Genomic DNA, 13,358 nt, shown 5'->3' with positions numbered 1-13,358 from the left:
TAATTTAACTAATAACTTATACGATATATTTATTATTAATCTGTTGCTTTAAATTTGGAGTAGCTATGACGTAATGAAGAATTTTATAAACAATTAAAGAATATAACTGTAACCCAAATAATTAGATCTCCAATCTCTAGATTTAAGATGAATTATATATATGAAATTGTTTTTAGAGTAGCTATGATATTTAGGTGAATTCTTTGTAATTATATAAATTGGCCTCAAAATTGGCTTCAATTGCAAAGCAAATAAATAAAATAAAAAAAAAACAAAATTCAAAGTTGTTTGTGTGGAATATTTTTTAATACATAAATGGAATGTACGTTATTGTAGTCAATAATAGCCAAAAATTCATAAATTCTCGCAACAGGAAATTATTTTTCAAAGGCCAAAAAGTCATAACCTTAATGTAAATACTATAATGATCCTTTACTTACATCTCTGGAGTTGCTCAAATCGTGAAAATAAACAACGCCGCTTAGATCACAGCTTATTACCATGCTATGTCCATTGGATCGGGTCTTTAAAAGTGACGACACCTTAAATAGATGTTTCTTCAATGGCACAATTTCCAAATGATGTTTGATCATAGTGGCTGAACTGGAGATCCAACAATGATAAATGGACCCATCATTACAACCAACAACAAAATCACTTGTACTCAAAGCCAATAAACACGAAATGTACATATGTTTTGAGGCACTTGATGATTCTTTGATTAGAAATCTGAAACATACCGGAGGTCATTATTATGAGATTAGACAACATTTAACTGACAATTTATGGACTTACTCAGCATCGAATGTTAATTCAGTACCTAAACGCCATTGTACAACATAACCGTCAGAGTGAGCTGTTAGCATAGTTTGCTCGCTAGTCCAATCCATTGCGATAGCATAGCCATGCGTTGATGTCGTGTTGAACAATTCTTGTATATCCACTGATTTTACATTTTGCTCGCAGTTCCAAATGTATAGGTCGCCATCCATTGTAGAACCAGCAAATATACACTTATTGAAGGGATTTGTGGATAAACTGCGAAGACAAGCCTTAACTGAAATTCGTTTAATTTCTCTCCAGGTAATAAAATTAGAGCTCTTTTCGCGCGTTGGAACACACACCATAAATTGTTGGTCCACATGTTCACACCAATCATCGTCGTGAGGCGATATCGTGCTGATCACCAAAATGGGAGCATTGTTTGTATGTACAGCCAACCAGATTCCAATTCCCTGAGCATTTTCTGCCGCCTCCAATTGAAGCTTTTGATAGAGCTGCATTTCGGGGAAAGCAACTGTAGATGTAGCATTCGAATCAAAATTCGGTGTACAACCTTTAAGCAGTTCCTTTTCGACACTTGGAAGAATTTGACGTAACCAAATTGCTAATTTTCTTTCATCTACGTTTATTACGAATTCATTGTTTATGTGGGTTTGAGTTTCCTTATTGAATGCTGGATTAATTTCTGTTGACGAATCAATTTTTGATGGCAACGGATCGGTTCCGATGTTTCTATCTACTAGTTTTAGTTGTTTCTCTTCGCCATAAGTGGCTTTAAATTCAATAACAGGAGAGGAGTACTCGGATAAATCCTCCATGTTTAACTGTTTTTGTTTCTTCTACATGACGTTTCCTACAGGTATTGTATTGCTGTGGTTTCGTTGCCAAGGATACTAGTTTTAAGGGTTGCAATAAGGTGCATTTGTATAAATGACCATAGCCTTGTAATTTTTAATCTCTTCGATTCTCCTGTTGTTGTTCATAACTGACTAGTAGAGTAGTAGAGTAGTAGAGCATAGATGGAATCCGTTCATAACTATTGGTCTGTTCCAGAACCTGCAAGAAGCTACTATTTTTTACTACAATAACATATTTGGTCTGTTCCAAAACTGCAAGAATCTACTAATTTTTACTATTTTTTCCGATAACATAAAGGAAAAAATGTTATCGTAGTAAAAAATAGTAGCTTCTTGCAGGTTCTGGAACAGAGCATTTTCTTTTATGTTATCGGAAAATATAGTAAAAATTAGTAGATTCTTGTAGTTAACTCTTGTTCCATGATTGGACACATGTAACTGTAATTAATACAAATGAATTTTTAGTGGGGCATACACTATCAAATTTTGTAGTAGTATCTGTAAATTTTTCAAAATATGAGAATGTGTGTTGAATAGGGTTATGACTTTTTGGCATTTTTCCTCAAAAACGATTTCCTGTAGCAGGGATGAATAAACTTTTGCCTATTACAGTAATTTCTGGTTACCTGCATCATTCATACCTGCATTTTGGCGTTTCCTAAACAAAAATCATTTTTTAGGCAACTATTCTCTAGATTCCTTTCAATATATTATGTTTTACTGCACATTCAGTAGCTGCATTTTGGGCATAGCAGCATCAACATTTTGTTGATTTTATTTTAATTTGGTTGTAGAATTTGTATATAGCTGACTCTTACTTTATTATTTAAACATTGCTTATAGCTGCACATCATACGCACGTAAGCAATATTAAAGATATCTGCTTTGTTGAGCAGGTTAGCGAATTTAAGCTTCCTGCATTTTGGGCATTCCTGCACAAGAAGTCTTGCAATTTTTGAATGTGCAGGTAAGCAAAAAATACTATAATCACTATGCTATCGTTTATTCCATTGAAATATAAAAAAAGTTCACGCACAAATTGATTTTAAAAAAATAATTTTTTGAAAAAATATATGAAATGAAAAAAATTTTTTTTCAGAAAATTATTTTTTGCTGCACGAATGAATAAATACCCAGCAAAATTTGACGGAAGGGGTTCTTTGCGATGACGTGATTTCATGTCATCTTTTGCATTGGTTCAAAGGAAGTCGTGGAAGATCCGATCTTTTCATTAGGATTTGAACCAATGCAAAGGAAGTCGTGAAAGATCCGATCTTTTCATCAGCATTTGTACCCATTCCATCGATCCAATAGAGATGATGTTTGTGTTTTTATTTACACACCTGTTTATTTTCATTTTTGTATGTTCCAGTACTGCAAAAATCTACTAATTTCTACTATTTTTTCCGATAACATAAAGGAAAAATTGTTACGCTGTAAAAATAAGTAGATTCTTGCAGTTTCTGGAACAGACCAAAGTTGTTAGAACTGTCGTCGTGATGTTGTCTTACATTTCCTGCATATCAAACAACTAAAACTTCTAAACAATTGGTATTATATGAAGTCCCAACCATCGAGCTAAAAATAGAATCGGACAGCACACATTGCTATTTTAAAAGTTCCCTTGTCTGTTCTAAATCTGACATAGAATGAAATCAATCAAATCTCGCTCCTTGGAATTTGAAAAAAAAGTCCGAAACGAAAAGGAACAAGAATCTGAAAATAAAGAAGAAACTACTTTTGGAATGAAACAATAAAAAAAAAATAAATTAATTAAGCATAAATGGTATTTTCCATAAAAAGTCTCTCCTCCCCGTTCGTTACATTTTGTTCTTAGAGATCCCTAAAGCAAGCCGGGTTGTAGATCCCTACATATTTCCGTCACTAAACAAAAGAGTATAAATTACCAAAATGTTACAAAATAACAAAATTATAAAATAAAAGTAATTTACGAAATAAAAATACCTAAAGGAGTGCATTTGGAGTCCATGTTGAAATCTGAACTGGTGATGGGAAGATAATTGAAAAAACCTTTTGTAAGATGAAAGAATATCAGTTGCGGAGAACGGAGGAAGTAATCTTTTGCGTTGCAGCGGTGGTGATTACATTGCAATTTTGGATGTAAACTTTTGAAAAACTAAACTAATAAATTAATTGTAGCTATTTCATGAATTCGTTTGAATTAATAAAGAGTTTTGTTTTTCATGAAAACCATATTTCAATACAGCATTTCCATTTTCCAAACAAGACATGAAAATTTCATGCCAAGGGGTTGGTGAAAATGACATGCCAAAGCATTGTTTAAAATGACATGTCAAAGCATGGGTGGAAATGACATGCCAAAGCATTGGTGGAAATGACATGTCAACGCATTGGTTAAAATGACATGCTTAGGATCCAGAAAAGAACGTCATCTTTTGGGGTCCACGCTCATATAAAATTCATCGATGAAGATGCTAAAAAGATGACATGCTAGATCACTTGCACCCATGATTGAATGTCATCTTTGGCATCGAACATTTTGCTGGGATGGAATATATTTTTGATTTATGTAGTATTGTTTATTAGGGATATGATATGAAACAGTATACATAAATGTTGTTTTTGTTATTGCATGTCAATGACAACAAAAACAACATACTGTTTGTTTACATTCTATTTGTTCTATATTTTTGTTTTTCCAACAATAAAATGTCCACGAAGAAAATTGCCCAGAAAAATTGTTAGCAATGTGTACAAAAGAAAGAGATATATCGACCAATGTGTATATAACGAAATTTTGTAAAATAACTGTGTAAAAGTATATCAAAAGATGTTGGTTTTTCTGTTTCTCGGTTCAATGTGAAAAAAGTTCTCACTTTAATGTTTTCGTATTGTTAATCGGATATGTTATTGCAGAATTCATCAAACGCAAGTCCTTATATTCGAAAAAGAATGAACAAGATAAAGAAAAGAGAATTTGCTTGCCAGCAGTGTTGATCGCTCCAATTCACCTTATGCTGTCAGCGAACAGGCAAGTAATTGCGACGGAGATGAATTTGTTGATATTTATATGCTGAACGTGTGTTGGTTTTTACAGGCCATCAAAAAACCTCTGCTACATCATAGGGTACTCCTAAAGCTGTTTCTCGCATTCCTCGTGTCCGTGGTGCTGGTACTCACCGCTCTGGCCAGGGTGTATTCGGTAACATGTAACCGTAGTGGATGTTGTAACATATTGCGTTCCATTATAAAGTTTTGAAAACTTTTTAACGTGGTTACCCAGATAGCATTTAGAAGACTGTTTTTTCAAAAATCACATTGAGGAGTCTTTTTAGAGTCCTTTTGGTGATCAAAAATTGATTAAGTCGCTTGTGTGATCAGAAAGGGACTCGAAAGTGACTCCCTGTAATGATTAAAAAGAGTTCAATTTAAGATACAACAACAAATGTGTAGCAATCACAAATAAATCATTGAGGTGTTTAAAATGTGACAATTTTTTGTTATTTATTGTCACATTTTGATCATCTGGAAGATTGAAAAATGCTTAATCAAAAAAGGGTCATACAGGTGTTTGAAAAGTGATTATAATTATGTATACTCTGATCATATTTTGAACAGTTAGGTGATTAAAAACTGATTGCTTTGTTTTATTTTTATTTGGTTGTAAATAAAAAAATAAAATTCTCATATACACTTTCTACAAAATTTTGATATAAATGTAACGTATAATATTAAAGGTACAGACAAACACAACACAACAGGTTTTGCCAAGTGAAATGAAGAAGCAGTATACTAACCACCAAGCAACATAAAGGATAATTAAAAGACATAACAAAGCAGAAAAGACTATAAAACGAAGGAAAGAAACAAAGAAGAATAAAAAGAAAATTTTTTTAATTTATTTCGTCTAACAAAAAGACTCATAAATGACTCCCTAAAGACTCATAAATGATTATAAACATGACTCTAAAAAGACTCGAAAAAGGGTCCGAAATTAATCAACAAAACACCAATAAATGATTGAAATACGACTCGAAAAAGACGCATTTGTGATTTGTTTAGAAGAGTCGCCTGAGGTTATGTTTTCCTACCGACAAAGGAGTCATTTATGATCAGAAAATGAGCTCATATTCTAGCTTTTTAATCGTGCAGTCGGATCAAAAAAGACTCGAATTTGATTAAAATTTTCAAAAAATGCTGACTGGGAAGTAAATTGAGCGTACAAATAAATTAAAACTCCCTAATCTTAGGCAATTCTTTACCTTTTTGTAGGTGTACAATTCCCAACGCTTCCATGCTGGTACCATGCTCTATAGTTGCTGCATCCCCCCTCGATAACAACTCATCGTATCTATGAACTCATAATTCCATGACATTTCTTTCATCAAACTACTCTAGTGCGGAACGGAACTAACTTCCCGATATTGAAACTATGAGTGTTGACAAGATGGACTTATGGTGGTCATGTTATGTTGGTCGTTTCGTAATTTGTACGTAGTCCGCATTCAACGAACTCTTTCTCAACCCAAGATAGACCAACATCGACATAGCTTCGTGACCCATGTAAGAAGGTTTTACGTCATGTCCGTCATCTCAACCCATTGTCTAATGTTCGTCATTTCATCAAGTTGTAATCCTTATGCTGCTCCGCAGGTGCATCGCGGCTGACAAGTGTACCATTTACCAATGCTGTCGCGAAGGCCAAAAGCAACGTTGAATTGGCAACGAATCACTTTGCTGATGTTTCCGGCAAAGCTTCTGTCGACCGCGCTAAAATGCCACAGAAGACCTTTGAAAATAGAAAGAATAAAGCTGCGCAAGAATGTAGATTAAATTTTCATGTATTTTGAATGAGTTCAGAAAGACCAAGTAATAAATATACAAAATTAAATTTACGATGGTGTTGATATCCAAACATAAGAATAGCATCTCCGACATCTCCTTAAATCTTTGACTGTCTTTTGATATTCCAGTGTATCGTCAAGGGTCTTGAAACTTTGTTAATTCATTTGCAACTTGCATTCTTTCTTTCAGAGTTTTCGTATTGTGTGCTGAAATATACAAATAAATCTAAGTAGGAGAGCCTGTGACTGTACAAAAATACAATAAATGAATGGTGGGCCTAAAGAACATGTCCCCAATTTTGAAAATAAATGTTATAATAAATGGTTCTAATTTTTCCATTGACAAATCTAATGATCTAAATATTGTGTCATCTTGAGACCCGCCTCTCAGAATTGACCTCCCCTAACAAAACAAGATATTGTTGTAGTCATGATTACAATGAATATTCGCTGTTAAATTTTCCACACGCCATAGTCCATCTTAGAACTGGATATGATAAGTAGTTATATAAGTACTTACGACTTTTAGTGTCTACTTATTTAAATACTTATTCTAGTGGTCAAAAAGTAGCCACATAATTCACGCGAACTGCGCTTGTAAATAAGGGGTTACTACTAAGCCCTTTAACTACACATACGCGAACATTTTGAACATATGAGAGGGAGGTACCGGGAGGTGTTATCCGATATAAACTTCTTGGAACTTGATGTACGTTTAGAAGAAACGAAGTTTCAGCCAAATCGGATACTCAATTCGTACGAAATCGTACTCATCATTCATTTTATTTGGTACCGGCAGGTTGTTTAAAGATCGCCAGGACAACGTGCTTCAAACAATTTAACAATTATCCGAGAGATGCCTTTAAACCATGTCCGGAAGAAATATTACGAGGAACAATTTTTGAACTAAATCAGTTGATTTGTTCGAGAGTTATCGTGCGCATGATTTTTGTAACAATGGTAATATCATGGATAAGTTCATTTGGGTTTAGAGTAAGGCATGGTTTGTGCTCGTTTTCAGATTTGTGTCGCATGTAGTTTCAGTGGTGACTATTAGAACCACTTTTTTCTGCATAATTCCAGATATTAAAACCAAAACTGTTGTCATTTGCATTTGAGACCAAAACATCATTACTACTGCAAATATATTAAAACAGTAACTAAAATAAAATGTTACATATTTAACAACTTCCCACTAAAGTTCAGCTGTCCAAAGGGTAAGGATACGAATTTGCGAAATTCCTTTAAACATTTTAATTTAAATTAATAAATTTGAAATAATAAAATTGTGTCTAAATTTCAAAATGTAAATATAACTGACACATAAGTGTATGTTTCAACATATACATACAAAGTTTGTCAAAATCACTTTGTCAATGAAGGGACGGCAATGTGAATACAACTCTGTGAGCTGCGAGCGTGAGGTTACCTTGTATCATTGTATCATGGGATATGAGATAGAACTATTTACTTGGATTTTCATAAAAATGCTTCCTTACCCTTAAAACTCGAGATTTATAGGGTGTATGTAGACTTTTTTGGTTGACTGTACTTACTCTTAGCTCTGTAATCTTTTACCACGTTCAAACTGAATACGAAATGAAAAAAGACAAATGATATTTGTATGCGCTTTTTATTTTGATAGTTGGAAATTTGCTTTTACCCTGAAGAAGGATGCAACCTTCCTCAACCCAAGATGACCAGCACCGGTTTATCTCGCCTTCTTAAATCTGAAGAAATCCGCAAGGCACTCCGTGACTCCTCATGAAAGTCTTCCGTCGTTGCCGTCGTCTCAATCCATTGTCCAATGTTCGTCATCTCATCAAGTTGAATCCTTATGTCGAGGTTCTCCGACGCTGTGGCTGCAGAAAAGTGTACCATTGCCAAGGCTGTAGTTTGGGCAATGCCTGTAGTTACAAGGCCATGAAAAGCTTTATCCTTACGATTTTTTTAAAATGTAAGTGCATATTTTTTATCTTCTGAAAGTCATTTAGAACTCGGTGACTAATTTCAAGAAAATTAAGGGCGGTTTAGCCGTAATTTTTCAGGAGATTCCTCTACCTTCCCTCACAGTCCTTGGTTTGGCTGGCTTATGTGTTTCACGAAATCGATTATTTTTGTATTTTCGTGACTTTTGCACATTATTTCAACTATATTCTACTAAATATTCAAAAATAAGCAAAACTTTCCTTTATTTCTGCCGTTTTTATAATAAAATATAAGCAGTTTTCTCTTTTCTAGGATAGCGTTTTTCCTTAGCCATAAATTTTGATAATTTGCTATGAAATTTAATATTTTTGCACACAGGAACAAAGATTCTGTTCGCAATTATTGAAATTTATACTAATAGTCATGGTAGAACAAATACAAGGTAAAGTTAATACTACAACAAATACAACTCGAACAACAACCACAAAGGAATTTGTTTTTGTTTGTAACGTTACTGTCAGTTGTATTTGTAAACAAAACAAGGAAATGTCTATAAATTATTGGAATTTAAAAAACTAATAATTTTTCACATTTGGTTGAATATTTTGGAAAACATGAATGAAAATTCGTTACATTTTCAATTTTTATGTTTCCACATCATTCCACTAAATGCATAAATTCTCGCAGAAAGTAGAATTCTTGCAGAAAAGTTTGGGGTCGCTGGAAATTCATAGAAAAAGGAGAAGCTGTTTCAAAGAAGCACATGTTTATTAGGGCTTTATTTTTTTTAAATTTTAACAAAATACCTCACATATTAACAAACGTTGTATCGCCTCTACAAGCGGGGATTTACTGCGCGGCTTATCGTTCGAACTTGGAGGAGGTTACATATCATTGATATGAAGAAGTCTTTCTGGGAAATGGTTTTTTCCGAATGATATATTTTTTTCTCAAAAAATATATGTCCCTAATGTACATCGAAATAGAAATAAATGTATAAAATGTCATATGAAATTTGACACTAACGTTACAACCCAGTTCAGTCAGCTGTGTATTGCTGCTACCTTTTCTTATTCTACCATGACTAATAGTGCAGAAAAAGTTCGATATTGACCGGTTTTTTGCCAAAATATTTAACAAAAGTTACAAAAACCGAATATTTGTGTCGCATAAACAACAGGGTTAACAACTTCGTCTTTGTTATTCTCGCTTATAGGGTTGCCATGGATCCATGTTACATACATTTTTTAATTGCCACAGGACCAACATTTTTTTTAATTATTTGGTTTTTTGAATATTTGGTATGGGCTTCTGAAATACTGAGGTGTAATTATTGGTGAAATTGAAAACCGAATATTTTTGACACTCACTGTATGAATTTTACAAGAGAGCGCGCAGCTAATATGCACTCCATTTTGCTTCCACAGCACACAGCTAGGATGCACTCCATTTTCGATCCAAATCACAACTATTGATGTAGTGTTTTGGATTGAATTTATATGCGTACTTCGGATTGCATTTTTAATCAGTCTAAAGATGCAATTAAAATGCAAGCCACTGCGAAATATCCCAAAATAAATAAAATGCATTTATTATTTGCGTAAAACAAGAACACAAAGAAATTTATTATGTAAACACAAATTAACAAAAAAGTTTCCATTAAATTCAATCACATTTGAGATTACTTCCTTCGTTCTCGATTTAATCCAAGCGCATCTGATTTTCTTTCATCATCCTTAAGTTTTTTTATGTTGCCTTCCCATCACTAATTCAGCTTTTGACATGGACTCCAACTCCACTCCATTAAAAATTTTCGTCTCGTGAATTACCGCAAAAATGTTCGCAACTTGCGTTGTTATTTCGTTATTTTATAACAAATTCTTCGAAATGTATACACTCTCGTTTATCTTTTGTAGAAATGTGTAGGGATCAACCAACTGTTTTTTTCTGTAGGGATCTCTATAGCAACTGCTTATAAAATGTATCGAACGGAGTGCATTTTTCATAACTCTGTTGGACTACATCGAAAGATGTTGTGAAATCATAACTCCAATTGCACAACTTCCAAAATTTTTTGCTGGGAACTTAGTCGATTACAAGAACTTACTGGACTTGTACAAATTGTTGAGTAAACGAACACACCCAAGATCTATTTAACAGGTCACGTAAGTAGCACAAATACAACTCTGTTTTTGCCAAAAATTCTTCAATATGTCAAAACGTTTGTTTACGTTTTCATACAATTTATTCACAATAACAAAAAAATTGACAGATTGAAACCAATCATCTGGTCATTTTACGCCACCTTATTATTTCAAAAGGAACACACCTAATCTATGGGCAAACTCGAAAATCGATCACCTGATAATCGAATATGCGATTTTCCCTCCAGACAAAAGTCGATTACGATTTTTAGATATTTGACGGAAAAAAGTCTATTAATTGCTCTGTTCCAGAACCTGCAAGAATCTACTATTTTTACTACGATAACAATTTTTCCTTTATGTTATCGGAAAAAATAGTACAAATTAGTGGATTCTTGCAGTTCTGAAACAGGCCTAATCATTAACCGAAAGTCGACTTACCTATCCCTATATTGTGCCATGATGTAAACCTAGCATTAACCCTGCGTTTACAAATGACAGGACAGTTGACTTCATGTATTGATTGTCAAAATCCCACAACTTGCCTGTGTGACGTAGGCGTCCCCACAACTGCAAAAACAGTTGTAAAATTATGAATGAAAATCATCGATTTCCTTTTGTTTCCCGTTCACAAATTTTGTTTTTGTTCATGTTCTTTTGTTTTCAACACATTTCAATTATTATCTCACACATTTTTACAAAAAATGTAAAAAATTTGTTAACCATACTGTCTGTGAAGAACTGAGGGACAGCTGGGAGACAACCGACAAATGTATGTATGTGTTAGTAAATCAGACCCAGCAAAAAGTTTGCATCCGCGGATGCAGTTGAATCACTACAAGTGTACGGAACATTTGCCGTTGGAGTACATCATTTCCTATGAATTCACTTATGAATTTTACAAGAGAGCGCGCAGCTAGGATGCACTCCATTTCGCTTCCACAGCACACAGCTAGGATGCACTCCATTTTCGATCCAAATCACAACTTTAGATGCAGTGCTTTGGATTGATTTTATATGCATTCTTCGGATTGCATTTTTAATCAGTCTAAAGATGCTAAAGAAGCCACTGCGAAATATCCCAAAATAAATAAAATGCATTTATTATTCGTGTAAAACAAGAACACAAAGAACTTTATTATATAAACACAAATTAAAAAAAGTTTCCATTAAATTCAATCACATTTGAGCTCACTTCCTTCGTTCCCGATTTAATCCAAGCGCACCTGATTTTCTTTCATCATCCTAAATTTTTTATGTTGCATTCCCATCTCTAGTTCAGCTTTCGACATGGACTCCAACTCCACTCCATTAAAAATTTCCGTCTCGTGAATTACCGCGAAAATGTTCGCAACTTAAGTTGTTATTTCTTTATTTTATAACAAATTCTTCGAAATGTATACACATTTTGAAGAAATGTGTAGGGATCAACCAACTGTTTTTTCTGTAGGGATCTCTACAGCAACTGCTTATAAAATGTATCGAACGGAGTGCATTTTTCATAAATCTGTTGGACTACATCGAAAGATGTTGTGAAATCATAACTCCAATTGCACAACTTCCAAAATTTTTTGCTGGGGAGTTGAATTTGAAGACAAACTGTCTGGTGTAAACGCCTGGTAAAGCAATGGTGAGCAAAATAGGAAAAGTGAAAATTTAAGGGAGAATTAATATTTAATTTTTCTTGTTGTTTCATTACATATTTAAACATTTTTAAGCACTAATGTTACCTAAAATCTTGCTACAAATGAATTATTACAAAAAATACTTAAACGGGGTACATACGATCAGTTTTGACCGTCCAGCAACCACAAAATATTTTGTGGTTGCCTGATAACTGACAAAAATGAACGGCCACACTGGCAAGCAACCGATTATTTGAGCAAAACTGACAGCCAAAACTGATCGTGTGTACCCCGCTTTAAACGCCCAAGTGTTGTTGAATTAAATTAATGCTAAGTTTACATTTACGAAATCCACTCGATTTCAACTGTCAATTCCATAGCTCAAACGTCAAATGAAATCTCATCTGGATTTCATTTGACGTTTAACCTATGGATTTGACAGTTGAAATCGAGTGGATTTCGTAAATGTAAACCAAGCATAAGAGTATTTTACAGAAACCACCAGTGGATGGCCGTGCACACCATTGCATTAAAGTGAAAAATCATAATAGGCCTGTAGTGCGATTCTCTAACACATTTTTTGATTTACCGACAAAAATCGGTCAAATTTAAACGCAAAATTATAAATGAAAACTTCAAATAAAAGTTGACAACACTGTTGCTATCGGTAGAACTTTACGACTGTTTTTTATTCGTCGCTAACTTACCGCAAAACATCGGTAATTACCGAAATTATAAGCATTTTAATTTTACCTACAATTGTCGGTAACCCAAAAAATGAGTTAGAGAATCGATAAGTCGAAGGCCACACTAGAGTGGTTTAATTGAAACTTTTAGGAATTTATAGATCGAGTTCCCCACCACAGCAACTTCATGATATTACTCTACTGCATGGTATAAGTAAAGAGGTAGATTTAAGTGAAAAAAATCTATAGAACCCTTGTTTTTCTTGAATTCCTAAAACATCAAAATAAAAGCAACAAGTGGGTTTGTTTACAATGCATTTTTTGATATTTTTATAAAAAACGCGAAAAATGAATGAAGAGTTAATTTTCTCCATGGTTTAATAATAAAGGTTAGCTAAAGCTTCCTGTCAATTTAAATTTTTTTCTTTCGACTGTTCCTAAAACGTCAAAACAATATACACAATCTTTGTATGTGTGTGTGATGTTTGAATAATATGCCAACAATTTT

General features: G+C 33.7%; 1 protein-coding gene and 1 long non-coding RNA gene across 2 annotated transcripts in view; both read right to left on the bottom strand.

Annotated features, from left to right (window-relative positions):
• LOC141402578 (uncharacterized) overlaps positions 1-1,772 on the bottom strand; it is a 33,708-nt gene extending 31,936 nt beyond the window's left edge. The window contains exons 1-2 of the mRNA XM_073984139.1: positions 796-1,772; positions 441-729 (exon numbers count right to left, since the gene is read on the bottom strand). Of these exons, the coding sequence (XP_073840240.1) occupies positions 441-729; positions 796-1,601 (1,095 nt within the window). The 5' untranslated portion in view covers positions 1,602-1,772. The remainder of the gene's footprint in view (positions 1-440; positions 730-795) is intronic.
• A 4,675-nt stretch (positions 1,773-6,447) lies between these two features.
• LOC141401711 (uncharacterized) lies at positions 6,448-6,974 on the bottom strand. The gene is made up of 2 exons (XR_012412428.1): positions 6,905-6,974; positions 6,448-6,673 (listed from the first exon to the last, which is right to left on the bottom strand). It is a non-coding gene; the product is annotated as an uncharacterized lncRNA (long non-coding RNA).
• Positions 6,975-13,358: the final 6,384 nt, after the last annotated feature.

The sequence above is a fragment of the Musca autumnalis genome, unplaced genomic scaffold, assembly GCF_047663935.1.
Source record: "Musca autumnalis isolate F117 unplaced genomic scaffold, ASM4766393v1 scaffold_4, whole genome shotgun sequence".
NCBI classification, from domain to species: domain Eukaryota; kingdom Metazoa; phylum Arthropoda; class Insecta; order Diptera; family Muscidae; genus Musca; species Musca autumnalis.
Note: the sequence above shows the minus strand (reverse complement) of the source record. Positions and strands in the feature narration are given on the sequence as shown.